The 18,326-nt window shown below is 54.9% G+C and overlaps 7 protein-coding genes across 7 annotated transcripts; 5 read left to right on the top strand and 2 right to left on the bottom strand.

Moving 5' to 3' along the window:
• Positions 1-526: 526 nt before the first annotated feature.
• LTHEOB_11188 (Nucleoside-diphosphate-sugar epimerase) lies at positions 527-1,718 on the top strand (the record flags this gene model as incomplete). Its single annotated transcript, XM_035507916.1, has 4 exons — positions 527-546; positions 599-804; positions 859-1,167; positions 1,222-1,718. The coding sequence occupies 4 exons, from the start codon at positions 527-529 to the stop codon at positions 1,716-1,718; spliced, it is 1,032 nt and encodes a 343-aa protein (XP_035366764.1).
• An 864-nt stretch (positions 1,719-2,582) lies between these two features.
• Positions 2,583-3,905, top strand: LTHEOB_11189 (Aldehyde dehydrogenase; the record flags this gene model as incomplete). The annotated part of the gene is made up of 2 exons (XM_035507917.1): positions 2,583-2,942; positions 3,006-3,905. The coding sequence occupies 2 exons, from the start codon at positions 2,583-2,585 to the stop codon at positions 3,903-3,905; spliced, it is 1,260 nt and encodes a 419-aa protein (XP_035366765.1).
• An 808-nt stretch (positions 3,906-4,713) lies between these two features.
• Positions 4,714-5,626, top strand: LTHEOB_11190 (uncharacterized protein; the record flags this gene model as incomplete). The annotated part of the gene is made up of 2 exons (XM_035507919.1): positions 4,714-4,815; positions 4,877-5,626. 2 exons carry the CDS (start codon positions 4,714-4,716, stop codon positions 5,624-5,626), a joined length of 852 nt encoding a protein of 283 aa, XP_035366766.1.
• A 2,303-nt stretch (positions 5,627-7,929) lies between these two features.
• On the top strand, positions 7,930-9,518 carry LTHEOB_11191 (Aspartic-type endopeptidase; the record flags this gene model as incomplete). The annotated part of the gene is made up of 2 exons (XM_035507920.1): positions 7,930-8,569; positions 8,620-9,518. The coding sequence occupies 2 exons, from the start codon at positions 7,930-7,932 to the stop codon at positions 9,516-9,518; spliced, it is 1,539 nt and encodes a 512-aa protein (XP_035366767.1).
• A 391-nt stretch (positions 9,519-9,909) lies between these two features.
• On the bottom strand, positions 9,910-11,060 carry LTHEOB_11192 (Nuclease pa3; the record flags this gene model as incomplete). The annotated part of the gene is made up of 2 exons (XM_035507921.1): positions 9,910-10,641; positions 10,785-11,060. The coding sequence occupies 2 exons, from the start codon at positions 11,058-11,060 to the stop codon at positions 9,910-9,912; spliced, it is 1,008 nt and encodes a 335-aa protein (XP_035366768.1).
• A 708-nt stretch (positions 11,061-11,768) lies between these two features.
• LTHEOB_11193 (uncharacterized protein) lies at positions 11,769-14,626 on the bottom strand (the record flags this gene model as incomplete). The annotated part of the gene is made up of 8 exons (XM_035507922.1): positions 11,769-11,855; positions 11,916-12,538; positions 12,586-12,660; positions 12,809-12,924; positions 13,043-13,305; positions 13,419-13,504; positions 13,560-14,313; positions 14,366-14,626. 8 exons carry the CDS (start codon positions 14,624-14,626, stop codon positions 11,769-11,771), a joined length of 2,265 nt encoding a protein of 754 aa, XP_035366769.1.
• Positions 14,627-15,265: 639 nt separating this feature from the next.
• Positions 15,266-17,321, top strand: LTHEOB_11194 (uncharacterized protein; the record flags this gene model as incomplete). The annotated part of the gene is made up of 8 exons (XM_035507923.1): positions 15,266-15,389; positions 15,640-15,827; positions 15,877-16,044; positions 16,170-16,222; positions 16,281-16,461; positions 16,512-16,622; positions 16,698-16,774; positions 16,877-17,321. 8 exons carry the CDS (start codon positions 15,266-15,268, stop codon positions 17,319-17,321), a joined length of 1,347 nt encoding a protein of 448 aa, XP_035366770.1.
• Between the last annotated feature and the right edge of the window lie 1,005 nt (positions 17,322-18,326).

An 18,326-nucleotide genomic window follows, 5' to 3' on the forward strand; every position in this document is an offset into this window, starting at 1 on the left:
GAGAGCCGCACGATTTTGATGTGGGTCCGAGGCCGTGCGTGCGGACCGCGACGACGGTGGGTTCGGCAAAACGGCCGCATGTCTGTCGCGAGGATGTGATGACGATGATATTAAAGTCGCGGGGGATATATTTTTATCCCTCGTACTCCTTCTGCTAAGCGAGCTCTCTCCTGCAACTCAAGACTGTACTGAAGCTTACAGATGCTTATCCTGCTGCACTCGGCTTAGGAAGCGAGCTTAATTACTAACACTATACGAGCCTCTCACCAGCTCACGGGATGTAGCTAGCCATTGAGATGCAGAGATGCTGCGCGGCGGTGGTGGAGAGGAAGGGGAAAGTGGTGGGGTGGATTCCTATTTGGGCTTAGCAAAAGCAGGCATGACGCCATTCCCAGAAGCTTCGACAGCTGGGCTGTTTGCAACGCTGCTTTGAAATCGCTTTTCCCAGCACTACAAAAGCTGCTCCTGTGTCAATCGGGTGGAGAACAACACCAGCAACATTTCGTCACACAGAGTATACTCCACAATGGCCCCCAAAGTCTTCATGTACGCTTCCCCTCTTCGCGTAGCTATCCTCGGTTCCTAAAGTCCGAATCAGCACAGGTACCACCGGCTATATCGGCGGAGATGCCCTGTATGCTCTTCACAAGGCTCACCCCGATTGGGCCTACACCGCCTTGGTCCGAACCAAGGACAAGGGAAGCAAGCTTCAGCAGGCTTATCCCAACGTCAACGTCGTCTACGGCGACCTTGACGACTATGATTTGATCAAGCAGGAGGCCGCAAAGGCTGACATTGTCGTCCGTAAGCAGTTCCGAGGACCGCGCTGCTAACTCTGCCACTCACGCCACCATATAGACACGGCCGACTCGTCGGACCACGAGATCGCCGCAAAGGCTATCGCCGAGGGTCTTGCTAGCGGCCATTCCAAGAACCATCCAGGCTACTGGTTGCACGTCAGCGGCACCGGTATTCTGTGCTTCGCCGATGCTGATGCCGACAGGTACGGCGAGGCCTCGGACAAGGTCTACGATGATCTCGACAAAGTAGAGGAGCTCACCGGACTGCCCGACCATGCATTCCACCGCAATATCGACAAGATTGTGTTGGAAGCTGGTACCAATGCCGCGGTGAAGACGGCCATTCTCTGCCCTCCTACCATCTATGGTAAGCTGCTGTGTTGGCTCTTTCCGAGAGTATAGCGATTAATGTGATTGCAAGGTCCTGGAAGAGGCCCCATTTCCGGTCGCAGCCGTCAGGTGTACGAGCTGGCCAAGATCACGCTACAGCAGAAGAAGGCGCCCATCATCGGTGCCGGCAAGACGTACTGGAACAATGTCCACGTCCACGACTTGAGCGACCTTTTTGTCCTTCTTGCCGACGCTGCTGCTGCCGGCCGCAAGGACGACAAGGAGCTGTGGGGTGAAAAGGGCTACTTCCTTGTGGAGAACGGCGAGCATGTCTGGGGCGAGCTCTCGAAGCAGATCGCTGCCGAGGCCGCTAAGGCTGGCTACATTCCCGCTCCCGAGACTTTCTCACTCAACAAGGACGAGGCGTTCAAGTTGGCCGACTTCCAGGCTCTTAGCTGGGCTCTGAACTCCAGAGGCAAGGCGAGGAGGGCGAGGAAGTTCCTCGGCTGGAGCCCCAAGGCGCCGAGCCTTGAGCAGGAGCTGCCGAACATTGTGAAGCTGGAGTACGAGCAGCTGCAGAAGGCTTGATCAAGAGCTTTGGTTTGACGAAGGAGCTTATCCGACGGGTAGGCTTTTGGTATGAGATTATGACAGCATCTAGAATATGAACGATCCAACTCAAGGTATTTTACCTTACACCACTTGTGATTGTGTTTTCTTCAGGGTAAAAATAAATAGCCACAGTTTACCCCGCATTTGTGGCTGTGCTGCAGCTCAGAAGGCAAGGGCCTGGGGCACCACGGCTGCAACAACCTACTAAGTGGATATTTATGCGCCTCATTCCCGACATGGCAGTGATCACTTGTGCACCATCAGCCAATAGATGCCCACTCTATCCTGAAATCTTTTCAAGTTCCCCGAGTCAATTCTCTGCCTCAAGCACTAACAATTACCGACTGACCTCCACTTCTTTATTCCGCCATGACTTTCGGCAGCCTCCTCATTAGTCTTACGAGAATCTGAGCCTCGAATTTCCCCCACGCTGTGGCGGGGAAGAAGCGCTTCGGTTCTTGCATGGCGTTATGGCGAGGTGTTCGGATCCATGCACCCGAGAGCTAAAATAGGGACATGCCCCTCATAAGGTGCATGATGTGCTTTAACTGCACCTCATAAATCTCAATTTTCGTGAGCGAGGAAAAAGGAGAAATAAATCACGATGGCAGACGATATCGAAACACGCCTCTTCATTGACGGCAAAGTAAAGATCCCTCCTCTCTCCACCATCACTGCTCACATGCAGGATTGCAGTTTGTCCCCGCATCCGATGGCGGCACATTCCCACTGGTGTCCCCATACACCTCGCAAACTGTCGCGTCCGTCTCAGCCGCGACCGCCGCAGACGTCGACACTGCCGTCTCGGCGGCCTCGCGCGCATTCCCAGCATGGTCCGATATGTCGCCCTCGCAGCGCGGCGCGCCCTTGTCTGCTCTGGCAAACCTGCTTCTCGAGCACAAGGAAACCTTGGCCCAGCTGGAGGCGCAATCGATGGGCAAGCCACTCACCGAATTCTTCGAAGCCGAAGCGGCGGCGGGCACGTTCCGGCTCTACGCCGGACAGGGCTGGACGGCGCGGGGCACGACAAGCTTGAACACGCCTGGCTTCGTGAACATGACGGTGCGTCAGCCGTTCGGCGTCGTGGGCGTGATCATCCCGTGGAACGCGCCGCTGCTGTTCTTCGCGAAGAAGGTTGCGCCGGCGTTGGCGGCGGGGAATACCGTCGTGGTGAAGAGCTCGGAGAGGGCGCCGTTGACGGTGAGTGTCACCCCCTTACCTCTACCCAAATAATGCAGTTCTCTCATTCTCGACCACACACAGTCCACCAAACTCGCCACCCTCATCAACCAAGCCGGCTTCCCTCCCGGCGTCCTCAACGTACTCTCAGGACTCGGCCCCGCGGCGGGCGCGGCCATGTCGTCGCACATGGGCATCCGCATGATCTCCTTCACCGGCTCGCTGCGCACGGGGAAAGCCATCCAAGCAGCCGCCGCCGCATCCAACCTCAAGAACGTCGTGCTGGAGCTAGGCGGCAAGTCGCCCGCCATCGTCTTCGCCGACGCGCTGCCGCACCTGGACGACGCCGTCCGCGCGACGGCCTACAGCGTGCGCACCAACGCCGGCCAGACGTGCATGCAGAACAGCCGCGTCTACGTGCAGCGCGGCATCGCCGACGAGTTCGTGGCCCGGCTGCGCAAGTGTTTGGCCGAGGTGCGCGCCGGCGATCCGCTGGACGAGAGCACGCAGATGGGGCCGATCGTGGATGAGGAGCAGCGGAGGCGCGTGTTGGAGTATGTCGAGGAAGGGTCGAGGACGGCGAGGGAGACGATCACGCAGAAAGTGGCGGCTTCTCCCGCCATCGTCAGCCCGACAATTTTCTTGGACACGCCCGAGGACGCCAAGATCATGAAGGAGGAGGTCTTCGGCCCCGTCGTCAACGTCAATGTCTTCGATGAGGAGGACGAGGTCGTGGCCAAGGCGAACGATACCGAGTTCGGCCTGTATGCGTCCGTCTTCACCAGCGACATCGATTGCGCCCTGCGCATGATGAAGCGCCTGGATGCTGGCACTGTCGGTGTCAATTGCACCAGTCCGACCACGGCGGTGGATATGCCGTTTGGCGGCTACAAGCAGAGCGGCCTCGGGCGTGAGGGGCTGGAACACAGTTTGAGCAACTACCTGGAGGTCAAGACAGCCTTGATCAAAATCAAAGGACTATGAAATGGGGTATTCGACGGAACTTAATTTCACCATTTCCCGTTTTCCGCAACTCCGTTATGGATCTATACAGACTGGCTCCTGAGTACTTTGTGTTCAATTAGCGAATAAAAAACGCTTTAAAGGATATGAAGAAGACCATGCCGATATTACTAACTAGAGGCACAAGTAGCAAATCGAATTGCTGGGGCTGCTGACAGCAAAATGAGTTGCTATTGGTGCTGTTTGTCTGTGCTTGCAGATCACCCTTACGTCCCGCATCACTAGTAAAATGTTGATTTTTATGCGTGGAAATCCTGCTCATGAAGACCATGGAAAGTGCACTAAGTGCCACGAAATGTAGGAAAAGCATGTATAATGACAAGGATATTATACATTCCTCAGTTTTGTGTGCTGTTTGATGTTGCAATGTAGCGGCCGTTGTTGTTGTTGCATAAACATATGGATTCCGCATCTCAAAACTTCCGACTAAGATCTGCAGATGAACCCGGCAGATCACCAACTTCGCTCTTAAGAGAGATATCTTGGCAATCACATGCTGCAAATTCCTCGAAAGAATACAGTGGGGGTGGGGCTCAACTGGAGGACCGAGGCACAGCGTAACATGTTTTTCGGCCGGAGGAGGACTCAGGATTAATGATCAGAGTATTCAAATGCCGAGCAGGTTTTGTTGGGACTCAACTGCACGAATCGGCTTTGTTTCGGACGAATAGCTCTAGGCAACGATCTTGCTACATATTTGCGCGAGAAACAATGCCTTTGTGTCGTTTACCACGGAATAGAACCCTTCGCCGCTACTGAGTTACCAGTGATGGCGGAAGATACGGCCGGCAAGACCCAGGCTTATGCCTGGTGGATCGGGCTTGCCATTCTATTGTTGATGAACATTAAGAACTTGCCATTCATGTGGCATGTAAGTCTAAAGAAAATGTGCCCGTCCTCAGAGAAGGGAAGCTAATTGTCCATGCAAATAGGTCCGTTTCATCCGAGCTCTCACAACCCGCCTTCGAGGCCTCAAGCACCGACGACCGCTCAGTCCGGAATGTCTATTCCTCCCGGCTATCAGCGCCACGCGCGCGCCGCTCACTGAGTGTGACTACAACTTCCACAAGTCCAACTCAACTTACTTTACCGACCTCGACATCTCGCGCGGCAACCACAGCTTGCTACTTTTCGGCAGCGAGATCATGACGCGCTACGGACAGAAGAAGCCGGCCATGATCCTGGGAGGCGTCAAGTGCGTCTTTCGCAAGGAGATCAAACCCTACCAAGGCTACGAGCTGTGGACGCGTGTGCTCAGCTGGGATGAGAAGTGGATCTACATCGTTTCCCACTTCGTTGAGCGTGATCAGTTCGTGCCAGAGGATTACTATCTTCAGCCACGCAAGAAACCGGGGCCCAGAAACAATGCGGCTGGTAAGCCCGACGTTGCCGAGAGAGAGCCTCTGAAGAAGATTTTCGCGTCGTCTATTTCCCGGTACGTTTTCAAGGAGGGGAGGGTGACGGTTCCACCGGAGAAAATCCTGCGCCAAGCTGGGTTGCTTCCTGTCGACTTGCCAAGTGAAGATGGCCCGGCTTCATCCCTGGCGAAGACTGTGGAAGACGTGAGGAGGGAGAGGCTCGCCATTGCTCAGTTGAGGGATGGGTGGGATGGGGTGCATGCACTTTTCAAAGGAAAAGAAAAAATGGCACTCGGTCGCTACACGGACCTTCTGTGGCGGTGAACGGTGCATCGAGGGCTGCAGATGAGGCAATAATTGGTCGAAGAAGAAATGCGAAGCTCTCACCGCACCCGTAAGCCAATCGAGCGAAAGACGATAGCAAGTTGCGGCAAATTGAACCTTTTGGATGTCATGGAAGCCTAAAGAAACGTCAACAGTAACGTGAGTGGCCCTATTCAATGTTAATTGGTAAAAAGAAGTACATTGCCAAGCCTGTAAGCGGCGTTGGGGAAGCTGGAATCCATTCCTCCGGGCTAGCCCAATTAGGAAGTATTCGAGCTCAAATGGCCCCACCCCATTCATGCTATCTCGTAACACATTCACCACAAAGCTATATTACAGGTATGATCGAGATCATGGAAGGCGGAAGATATTCACAGGACATGTGAGTGCGAAAGCCTGCCGTCTTTACAGACCACTGCGGAGAGGAATTACCCAGCGTTTTAGCCGGTATGCTGATGCATTCTGTGCATCTATCGTCAAGGTTCATCGGAGCTTAACCGCGAAATGAAATCCCAGCCTTCATCTATACCGCCACACCGCTCGGCTAACTAAATTGTTCAACTAACTTTCACACGACCCACTTAGCCAAGAAGACGCGTCATCGCCGGGATCTCCAGACAACTTTAAGCTTAAACCTCCCCGCACTCTTATAACGACATCTTTCGACTTTGGTATTGATGGCGAAAAAACCGGGCTCGGAGGGAAATAACGCCGATATGACCGGTATCCAATTGTGAGTTGTTATGGTCGAATTATCTATCCCGCCCGAACAGCGGAAATGCACTCACTGACAATGCATTCGAATAAAGGCAACCCGCAGGCCTTTTAGTTCCAAGTACAAGGCGAAAAACAGTTCTGCTTAAGTGAAACAAGGGTTGAGATCACCACCGGTGTCGTTCTTTTTTTTCTCTCTCTAGGAAATGAAGTGGGTAATGGTAGGGTTTTATTGGAACTGCGGCCACGGGAGGCATCAAAGAAATGACGGCGATCATCTCCGCGAGAAAAAGCATTCGACTCGCGTTCGCAGTAGAAGCCATCGTTTCACACGTTTCTGTATGAAATTAAAGAGTGGTTGCCGTTGGCCCGAAAGTTGCGTCAAGTCACAAGATGGTCCAAATTTCTGGTTGACCGTTTGCCTTGGCATGATTGACACAGCCCTAAATGGACCCTGAATACTCGATGCGAAATAGGCGCAAAGAGTCAGCGTTCAGATGACGCTGACGAATGATCTGGTGGCGCGCTAGAGGCAAGCAACCCTTAGTTGAACAAGTCGAGTTTCCTGGTCGAGCATAGCGCGCCATCCTGAAGCCACACCGCATCCGAGCTACTGCACCCCGCGTCGTCATCGGTCTTGCAGGATATCCGCGGAGCTTGAGCAAGGGATCGCTCGCAGAGTCGATGTGGGGTGGAGGAAGCGGGGAATGCGCCGGAGTGTTGCCTAGAGTGCTTCTAAAGTGAACGCGTGATTTCCGAGGCTGTGCTCTTTCTGAATCTTGCCGATCGTTGCAACAGGAAGAGATGCAGGCTGCCAACAAGCATTGTGGGGACCAACGTACACGTTCTCGGCGATGCAGGGAATTATGGGCCAATTGCTGGGATCGCGCTGTCGGAGCTAAAACACCGAACAGGGTCCCGCGGGCATCCGGGCTGTCGTCCATGCGTCATATGTGAGAGTGGAACACGCCGCGGCTATGATGAGACATTTGCAGAGCAAGGAAGGCGTGCATAGGCGCAAGGGCGAGGAGCAGTGACACCTGGGGGGCGCTAGCAACGACAAAACAAGCATTGTGACCTGGAAGGTGCTGAGTCCGTTTCAGGCTTGGCACCCCAGTGTTCGGCTGTCGCAGGAGCGTGGCGCAGCAGCAGCACGGGCTGGACTAGGTGCAGTCCTGAATTCGCGCAATCCGACCAGTAGCGCGCTTCGTGCTGACGCCTGAGCGGCCAGCGCACGTCTGGTCGGCGGCTGGATACGAGGAATCACACCCGCAACATTGGGCGCCTAGCGGCTATTGTGGGCGAGAGAAAGGGTTTGGGGACGGAGGCTGAAAGAAGATTGGGCGCAGCTGCCACAAGCATCTGCCAAGCTTCGATCGCCTCCCGCGCCTGCGGCCTGACATCACGCTCGGTCTCGCCCGCGACCAGCTCCTGCCGATGATGTCTAACAAAGCCTGTCAGCGCCTTTGGGGGCCGGGGCATCCTGCTTAGCCCGAGTACCTGCGCCGTCATCCTCAAAAGCACCTTGTTCCCGCCCACCTCGTTCATTGTCCTCCAGTCCTCTCCACACCACCTAGACCCTTCCGACCATGCCGAGCCTACTCGCTTACCTCGCCGCTGCCGGCAGCTTCGCAAGCTTCGCGCAAGCCGCCGACGCCCCCGAGCCCCGGGTCGTCGGCTTCCCCATCTTCAAGTCTCGGCGCCAGGCCCTGGCAAATCTAGCCCGCCGCAACCTCGCCCGCCGTGACACCGTCACCGCTACTCTCGCCAACTACCAGTCGCTTTACCAGATCAACGTCACCGTCGGCACGCCCGGCCAGCGTATAGGCCTACAGATCGACACAGGCAGCAGCGATGTGTGGTTCCCGTATGCCGGCTCCACCCAGTGCCAGGAGGGCGGCTGCGAGTCATCTTTCGACCCTGGGGCTTCGTCAACTTTCGAAGACATTGGAAGGAACGAGTTCCAGATCCAATATGTCGACGGCACCTCCATCACCGGAGACTACGTCCGCGACGTCTTGGCCATTGGCGACACCAAGATCAGGAACATGACTATGGCCGTCGCAAGAGACGCCGACGACACGCCCGAGGGAATCATGGGCGTCGGCTTTGTGCAGGATGAGACACTGGCTCAGACGGATAACCAGACGTACCCCAATGTCCCAGTCCAACTGTTGCAACAGGGCTTCATTAGTAGTCTTGCGTACAGTCTGTGGCTGAACGATCTTGGTACCTACCCCAAATCTCCTGCTGCAAGAACCATTGCTAACGGCGAGCAGATTCCAGCACCGGTAACGTCCTGTTCGGCGGTGTTGACAGCGACAAGTACACGGGAGACCTCATTGGCCTGCCCATCCAGCCAGACTCGCAAAGCGGCCAGATCACCTCGTTCACTGTCGCCCTAGGTGGTGTCAACGTCAAGTCCAGCGGTGGCAAGAGTGTGTACAGCAAGTCAGACCTCGATGTTCCCGCCATCCTAGACAGCGGCACGACGCTGACACTGCTGCCGGACGACGTGGCCAACGACATCATCAACGGTGTGGGCGCGCGTGAAACGCGCGACTACGGCTACGTTGTCAATTGCAACATCGGCGACACGGGTGCCTCGATCGAGTTCAGCTTCGGTGGCTCGGGCGGCCCTACAATCAGCGTTGGCATGGACGAGATGGTGCTGCCGTTGACTGACACGGACGGCAACCCAGCACGCTTCCGCGACAGCGGCGAGGAGGCATGCATTTTCGGCATCGAGCCCGCCGGCGACGCACCCATCCTGCTCGGCGACACCTTCATGCGCTCCGCCTACGTCGTCTACGACCTGCACAACCGCCAGATTGCCTTGGCCAACACCCACTTCAACGCGACTTCCTCCAACGTCCAGGAGATCACCAACACCACCATCCCCGGTGTCAAGTCGGTCGTATCCGGCCTCACCGTCACCCAGACTGCTACCGGCCCCATCCGTCAGTCCGGCGCGGAGCAGAGCAAGACCGCCAGCGAGACTGGTGAGCCCGGAACCGGTACCTTCGACCTCGGTGCTTCCACCGGTACGAGTTCCTCGTCCAAGGGCGCCGCTCCTGTCGGCTTGCCTGCGCCGAGGATCGCTCTCGAGACGGTCATGTGTGGTATCGTTGTAGCGCTTTCTGCTATGTTCGGTGGTAGTTTGATGATCTTGCTCTAGAGCGGATGGAATACCTTTCCCTCCAGAATCTTTCTTTCTGTTCAAATCCTACTGAGGCGTACAGGCCGTTATAGCTTTTTTTGGTTTTGCATAAAACGGAGCGTTGATAGTTTGGTTGGGTTGACAAAGTCGAGTGTTAATTTTCGATTAGATGGGCAACAGTTACCGTAAGAGGGGGAGCTGTGCAGGATTAAAAGGTGAATAGGGTAGACATTAACGTCGGCATGAAACAAATGAGGAGCACGAACATTATTACATCTTACATGTCTCATCAAACCCATGTGTTTTCCATCTTTGTACACCTTTCTCGTCAGTTGCCACCTCTTTGCCTTGCCTCTAGGGGAGCATTCCACTCTTCTTGCTCATATCTCTCCATGACGTACACCGATACTCAGGCCCCCTCATTCGGCCCGCCGATCCAACTCGGGGTCGTCTGCACCACAAGCTCCCTCCCCTCGTCATATGTTCCCTCGACCAATGCATTCAACCACGTCGCCAGCCGCAGCGCCGCCTTGCTCACCTGCAGCTCGACGATCGGGAACGCGTTCTCAGCATACCCGCTCGTGGCCAGATCGCCCGTCGCCGTCCCGTTCCAGTCTTGGGAGTAGACGTAATCGCAGTTCCACACGCTGCTGTCGCGGGCCCACGCGAGGGCGCAGGCCGTCGGCGTGCTCGGGTCGGCGCAGGCGAGCCATTCCTTCGTGGGCGCGTCGGGGAAGGCGTCGGCGAGGATGCGCGGCAGCAGGCGGTCGGCGAAGAAGGGCTGGAGGCCGGTGGCGTTGGGGAACGCCGACACGCCGGCGGCCTGGTAGATGATGTGCCCGTCCCACACGCTGTGCAGCGTCACGTTGCTGCCGTTGTAGGGCACGCGGAAGCCGTTGCCGCCGGCGGCGACGCCCGAGGCGTGCAGCGGCTGCGCGATGTCGCCGAGGAAGTGGGCGACCCACTTGAGGGCGTAGGAGCAGGTGAGGTTGGTGGTGGCGGTGGTGCTGTCTGCAAGAGGGGCTTGCTTCGAGGCGGCGATGCAGGAGCGCAGGATGGAGGTTTGGTTGGCGATGGCGGAGACGACGCAGCCGCCGGCGCTGCAGTCGCGGTGGTAGTAGACGTTGCAGTAGGATGGAGGCTGGGAAGGGGAAGAGAGGTTGTTTGTTAGCTTGTTGTCGTTTATTTTGAGCTACCAGTGTTCTGGGTCTTGTGCGCCATTCTCAATCCTCTCCCATTCCTCTTTCCGGCTCATTGTCTGACGGGTGCGGGGATGGTACATACATCGTCTGCCGAGTCGATCCAGTGCCATTGGTACGAGAAGGCGCCCTCTTCCGTGTGCGAGTACTCGTCCGCCCACGCTGCCGCATTGCCAATTGACCCGTTGTACTCTGGTTCTAGGATCTGCGCGAGCACGGAGCTCGTGCGTTTCGTCAAGAACTGTTCGGCCAGGAAGCCGATCTGCTGGTGGACGTCCTCGTTCCAGGCCGATACAACGGGGACAAGGGCGACGGCAGCAAGCAGCCCCGCGGCGGCGGTCGTCCTGCGGAAAGACAGCATTGCTTGCGTGTGTATGGCACGTTGAAGATCGAGGCGGTAGTGATGTTCTGGTGATGGACGACGCGTTGCTTATATGGGCTGGGCTAGCGGCCAACGTCGAGACGCTTGTCCCGCGGAGCGGGTCGTTGCGCGTGATGCAGGTACGGCTGCAAGGCGCATGTCGGTCCTCGCCTCTCCTGTACAACGTCGTGCGGCGATGCCGGCTATTCGGATGGCCTTATCATCGGAGAGCGGCGATGGGGAAACGAGGCGGTGGGATGAACAGCAAGCTCCTGCTTATCGTAGGAATGGCGACCCGCTGCGGCTGATGGATTCGAGGGACAAGCATGGCGCAGCCGAGAGGATGTGGAGATGATGTCGGGCGGTGGGATATCGATAAGCTTCTGCTCCCTCTCTCATATCGGCACGCAACACGTTTTCCGACTTCCCCTCGTCGACTGCCAGTCAAATCTCGGTTATGTATTGACGTCTAGCACAGCGTATTTTGTGGCCTTTTTCCGACGTTCTGATTGTCCTTTCCACTGTCCATGACGTCTGGAAGAAGCTACCCGGCACGAGAGGATCCTGCCGGTAAAAATATGACAACAATCTACATACAAGGTAATCTTCATCTTGTCTCAATTCATCAGTCGTGAGCAATCAGTTCCGGTAATATCCCGAGCAGCACGCCTCGAGATGTTGTCAGTAGCAGCTCACGCGTCCATGCCATCAGGAAGCCTCTTGGAACTCCTCATCTCTCGGAAGTAGAATCATCATCGTTCCAGTCGGGTCGAGCACAATGCAAGGAGTACCTGACTTTTGACAGTCGTCGCATGCCTGAAGCCTCTCACGGCCCGCAGTCCATTTGCAATTTACCTTCAAATCGACAAAGCATGTCATGCAATTCTCGTTCCTCTCTTCCAACCAGGTACGGAGACGAAACCCGGCGGCCTGCTGGTGGTCTTTAATGAAGCGGACAACATGATCCCAATGCTCAGCACGTTGCGTTCGAACTTGCTGAGCATCTATGGTGGCCCCGTCCGGTGATAAGTATGCGAGGGGCAACTTGGTTCCGTATTCGGTACGATGGTAAAGCTTCGGGCGGCCTCTTTTCCTAGGTGGTCCAGGCGATTTGTCCGCGGCATCGTTTTGCGTGGCTTTGTTCAATCGGGGCCTGCCTCTCTTTCTCTTCGGGACAGTTGCTGGCTGCAGGTCATCACCCTCTCTTTCATCATCTGCGAATTGGGCGGGCGACAAAGCCGAAGGAGAGCGCAATTCGGTGAGTGATAGAAGCTGACTGCTCAGCTCGGGCCGGCCTTGCATTCTCATTGGCGAATGCTGCTCTTCCATATCGGACTCAGGCTGTAGCTGGGAACGGCTCCCGCCGGGTGCCCTAGGAGCGGGGATCAGGCCGCTTTCAAGCTCTGCCTTCTTCCAGAAATACTCGCTGATGCCGAACATCAGGCGCTGTTTCATCTGCGCGGCCTCATCTCTTTGTTCTTTGGAGTGTTAGCAGATAAGTTTGCTTTATTGTCGCGTCACGCACCCTTCAATGCCTGTTTCTCACGGTCGATGGTCGACCATTCTCTTTTTCGATCGTGCTCGAAGGCATCGCGCTCGACTGTACTAGGTTAACCCATTTCTCTCCAAGCACATGGAAGATTCTTGCCTGCGAGTTGAAACTTGTCGTGTTCTAGGTGCGCTTTCTCATCTGTGGCTGGATTTGAAAAATCAGTCATTTTTGCGACTTGAAGGCCGTGCGGGCATACTGGCTGATGGTTCAGGCGCGGTGGAGAAGCGCTCCCCGCCGTTTGCAGGATTCATCAAGGCGGGTGAGGTGAGTTGCCGGGAAGATGCAGCTGAGAGGGCGTTGATTAGGGCTTCGCTACACGCTTCTGACACGGAAGCACGTGACTAGGACACGCCTTCTATCTGAGACAGCCACCCCACATACTTCCACTCTTCCTTCTCTCGATCAATTTCAGTTCTCAACCATCGCCTACGCGGTAAACCCCAGTATCTTGTTGGCGTATTCCCTGATGCGCCGCTGAGCTGCTGTCAATCCCTCCTCCTGAACGTTGAATGCCTCAAGTCCAAGCATGCGCCTTCCCTCCGTGCTCAGAATGTTCTCAGCGCTGCCTCGATCCTCATGATCCGCCTCTGTCCGAGTCCCAGCAGCCACCGGAAAATCAGGCGGAGGTAATCCCGACAGGAATGCTTTCCGTTGTTCCACCATATTGGCAACGTTGTATCGCGTCAGTGGGACCTGCTGGCTCGTCAACCCTCGAAACGCTTCCATTGGCCGGGTATAATCACCACTGGAATATATGCTACTGAGGAATCCTCACTGCCTCTGTGCTCATATTCGACCTTGTGTACCATGTCACAGTGCCAAAACACGTAATCACCTGGCTGGATCTCCGGAACGCTGATCACAGATTTGTCCATCTGCAAAGCGGGATGCCCTGCAACGCTCAAGTGTTAATCTCGCGAAAGCATCGAATCCAAGGTCGCGCTTACAGTCATCCTTCAAGACCTGCCCCATCCCAGGCTCCGCACCGTAAAAGTAAGTGCTTTCCATGTCCAACTTGCCGTCGTCGTCGAAGAATGGACGCAGCAGCATGTATGCCGTGCTCAACTTGATGTCCGGTAGAAGTTGCAGCGTCCCTTTCTGTGGTCCATTGTTTGCCATTGAAAGCCAGCCCTGGATGCTACGGAAAACGGAGCATGCTCCTGGGCCGCCGTACAGGTCTGTCACGGCATCCGCCCGGTGCGTCATGTCCCATGCGTCATAGTCTTCCCATCTCCCATCCCAAATTGGCTCGTAACAGGCGCTGTATGACAGATCCTCCCACCGCTCAATTGATCCGTTGTCCAAGTGCTCAGGAAGCGCATGTACAGCACCTGCCTCTCGGACTCGGAAACGATCAGCATACATGGCCTGGCTTTTCAAGTCGATGTTGACGTCGCTGGAGCCAACCGTGTACAGCTGACTCACAGCCACCTGCGCCTTGATCATGTTGGGGTGAGAACGAGCTTCCACTTGTGCTGGTGTCCAGTACACTTTCCACAGGGTTGGCTTCTCTTCCGGAAACCCAGTAACGTCGGGATGGCTGTGGACGTAGTCTAACATAGCCTTTTTCCATTTGAGGGCCTGCTCTGCAGACACGACGTTCTTCACGACGCAGCAACCGCGGTTTCGAATCTCATCTGCCAAAGTCGAAGGAAATTGGCCATTCTCTCCGATATCCGAAAAGCTTACAACCGGGATCGACTGCACTCCTTTTTCAATGATGCTGACATGCTCAATTACTCATGTGACTTACTTTGGGACCTTCTCTTTCAATCTCAGCCACTCTTTGTTCCATTGCAGCAAGAAGCCTTTCCCAACTCTTCTGCACAGCATCGTATCTTTCAGGAGATACTAGGCGCTTTTTGATATCTGAAAATCGGCTCTCCAGTGGTGGGGGTTTTGTACCGTCGGTGTTCGCCCAAGCCCCCGTGCTTACAACTTTCTGCAGGCGTTTGAACGGCTTTGGCTCGTGTCGCAGCATCGTCAAAGCTGGCTTCGCGGTTGCGGCTGCCATGATTTTTGACTATCAAGGTGTTCTGAGTATAGTGTTTCCGTTCGTTGATGAGGATCGCGGTAAGTGTGAAGTCGGGCTGCACGCTCAACTCCTCCCACTTTTGATATCTCGTTATCGAAACAGGCGAGATCAGCCGTCCGAACTCCGATACTACCTTGCATCTGACTGAAACTCATCAAACAGAGCCTGGTCCATCGCCAGACCGAGGTATTATGACAGATGGAGAGCCAGCCAGGTCATATATTCCGCCGACATGGTCGTCGTCGATGATGGCGGGCTCGAACGCGAAATACAATTTAAGGCACGGAAGCGAGCGAATCTTTAGCCCCCATGATGTTGTAACCCCGCACAGGCGTATCGCATCAACCCTAGCAGTGTAGCACTCAAACTGCACTCAAGAAGTTGTTTGATTCGATATCAGATACGGATCGACAAGACAACCTTGCTTCATGCACATGTATGTGACCCTGGCGAGGGCATGTTCGAGATAGCACTGGCGATAGTCGAAGCATGCTGTGCCGCTGTCAAGGTGATGTATCATGTCTCTCTCTCCACAGCCTTTAATCTCCAGGGACATATCTTTCCACGCTCTCTTGAAGCACCGAGTCCTTGCTGTCCTCAATTCACAAACCGTCTTTCATGCCCATGGATCCCAAGCAGCCTCCTTCGCCTGAAATCACGGAAGGCCTATCGGAAGGTCGTCAAGATGGCTCCAGACCGAGCACTGATTTCTACTGGCGCGGGCTGAGATTACCCAAATACCGTACGCCGATGGCGCAGACCGCACTCGTTGGTCTCATAGCATTCTCCACTGTGTATAGGCCACCTGCTCAAATCTGTGTTACTTAGCTGACTTAATTCAGTGGCATGTCCAGTGCTTTAGGAGGTGCCGGCGGAGGGGGGCTGTTGAACACTTATCAAAGCACTAACGCAAATGTCGCGATATACTCGAGTACGAAATCACCCCGCTGAAAACTAGTAATATCTAGGGAGGTCGAGCTGATTAGCAACAGCTTTCGCGGCGCTGGCTTTCTTTGCCGGTTCTCTCTACAACAAACTGGGTATTCGAATCTGTCTCATGTTCGGCGGATTCGGCTACGCGTGCCTATCGTCTGCGTATCTCTGTACAAAGCATATCGGGAACAGAGCTACACCATTCATTGTTGTCGCTGGCTGCATTGAGGGTCTCTCTGCAGCAATGGTCAGTTTCCAAGCCGCGAGTGAAGCTTACGTGCTAACAACCACCGCAGCTCTGGACCGCGCAAGGTGCTGTCACGATGGCGTACCCGACCGAGGGCGAAAAAGGAAAGGCTTTCTCGCTTTTCTGGACCATGTATCAATGCGGTGGCACCATCGGCTCCATCATTCCAATCTGTCTGAACTGGAACTCTACCCAAGGAAGCTTATCCGATGCAACAGTGCGTAGTCCTCTGACACTTTACTAAAGCTTATCTGATGTTCGTCCTTAAAGTATGCGGTCTTCATTGCTATACAGCTTGTGGGAGCTTTCGTTTGGCCTTGGCTCCTTCTCCCGTCCGACCAGGTAGTGCGTTCAGATGGGACTAAAGTTGTGCTTCCCAAGCACCCGACCTGGAAGTGAGCAAGCATATCATCACCGGGCCAATCCGAGAAGGGATATTGACAAAAAGAACAGATCTGAGCTCACTGGGCTTTACAAGACGCTGATCACTGAAAAGTGGATTGTCACTCTTTTTCCCTTTTGGGCAGCGAGCAACTGGTTTTACACGTACCAGAACAACGACTTCAACGCGCCACATTTCACAATCCGTACCCGGTCATTCAATGGGCTCTGGTCAAATTTCTTCAATATGCTGGTGGGTCTTCCACCGACACCGTATCATGAGACCCGTCTGACTCCGGCCAGGGTGTGTGGTTCATGGGAATTTTTTTGGATCTCAGATCAGAGAAGTACAGCCGTAAAATTCGCGCACGCTGTGGCCTGATATTCATTTTCGTCGCCACCATGGGGATCTGGGTATGTCCGCACCAAAATTCGAAACTTCGAGATATAACCAGCAACAAGTCTGATGGACGTCATTCTAAAACATAGGGTGGTGGATGGTACTTCGTCAAGCCCGGCGGGCCTTTCGAGATCCGCGGTCAGCTACCAGACCCGCTCCTGGATGTGTAAGTTTCTCTTAAATACATCTCTCCCTTTCCTTCTCCAAATCATTCGATCCCCAAATACGCTCTGCCTCCGTTCTCACGCCGCCTTCGTATATAACGCAGAACCCAATCCTCCCGCTATGCCCCTTACCTCATCATGTACATCGCCTACGCCTTCTACGACGGCGCCTACCAATCCTACGCCTACTGGCTCATGGGCGCGCTGTCCAACGACTCGGCCAAATTGGCACGCTATTCCGGCTGGTACAAGTCGATACAGTCGGCCGCGGCCGCCGTCGTCTGGCGCCTGGACGGCCTGCGCACGCCGTACCGCACCATGTATCTGAGCACGTGGATCTTCCTGAGCGTGGCGTGCGTCACGACGACGTACGTGGGATTTTGGAGGGTGCGGGACAGCTCGAACGAGCGAGAAGTGGAAGGCAGGGTGACGGATGGTGTAGATCCGGAAATGGATCAGGGCATGGAAAGGGGGGACTTGGTGGCGCAAGCGGGGAAGGGTGAGTCGGAGGGACGATCGAAGGGCCAGCTGGAAGCAAGTCAATCTTGAAACTCTCCAGTGCGGAAAGACCGGATGCGCGGGGAAGCAATATGACAGTCTGGGCATGATACAAGCCGTGGAATTACACTGAAACAAATGGCAACACGGAGAAACAACCGCCGACTGTCAACCAGCAAGCTCTCTATTTTCCCAGCGGAGCTGAAATACAGCAATACTCGTCTCCTATCAGTGGCAGGAGTTCAGTGCAGTCATTAACTTTGCGATGGCAACCACCCCTGAGATTTCTCTTATTTCCACAGATATCTTCACAACATTTGGTTCTTTTCCTCGTTTAGCAGGCAGCGTTTTTGGGGCGCTTTCCCGGAAATGAGCTGTAGAGTGACCCACCATGGTCCATTGCTGCTTGGTTTCATCGTATCTGCCACTCGATAGAGGAGAGATTCCATTTCTGAAGCAGTAAGGTAGGAAGTGGTGGATCTCTTCTCCACTTTTCAAAATTGGAATATCCATACGGTTGACGAAAACGTTTGCGCTAGTGCCGCAAAAGCCGTGGATTTGAGGCATTTAGCTGTGAGACCAGTTCCGGCATTTCAAAGACAATGCTGCACGTAAAAGAGGCGGTAGAATTCCCCAGCCCGCATCAGGCGAGATCCAATCAGCAGTACTTCCGTTTTCGCCCGCCGAATTTCACAGCCTCGTAAAACCGAGAGAGTATCAGCGCCAAGAAACAGCAGCTGGGCCACTAAAAGTAGAGAAGCCACCTAATCCGCCAGCTTTGTTCTGTGCTTGTATGTACCTAATTGGCCCGGTAACAGGCCAAATAGGATCGGCCAGTCAGAATATACCTAGAAGCAGCGACGAGAGATTCAACAGAACGGTACCAATTTTTCGACAAAACAGAGCCGGTGGGAGATGACTTTTGGAGCCACATCTCTTCGGGCTTCTCGTGCCTGTCCCACGAACTCATTCGCCGTGTGACGAAGAAAGATAGCAACGCACCCAGCGGCTCGAATGGAACATGCTCGTGAGCCCATTATAACACGTTGTGTGGCT

This window comes from Lasiodiplodia theobromae, assembly GCF_012971845.1.
Source record: "Lasiodiplodia theobromae strain AM2As chromosome Unknown scaffold_45, whole genome shotgun sequence".
NCBI classification, from domain to species: Eukaryota; Fungi; Ascomycota; class Dothideomycetes; order Botryosphaeriales; family Botryosphaeriaceae; genus Lasiodiplodia; species Lasiodiplodia theobromae.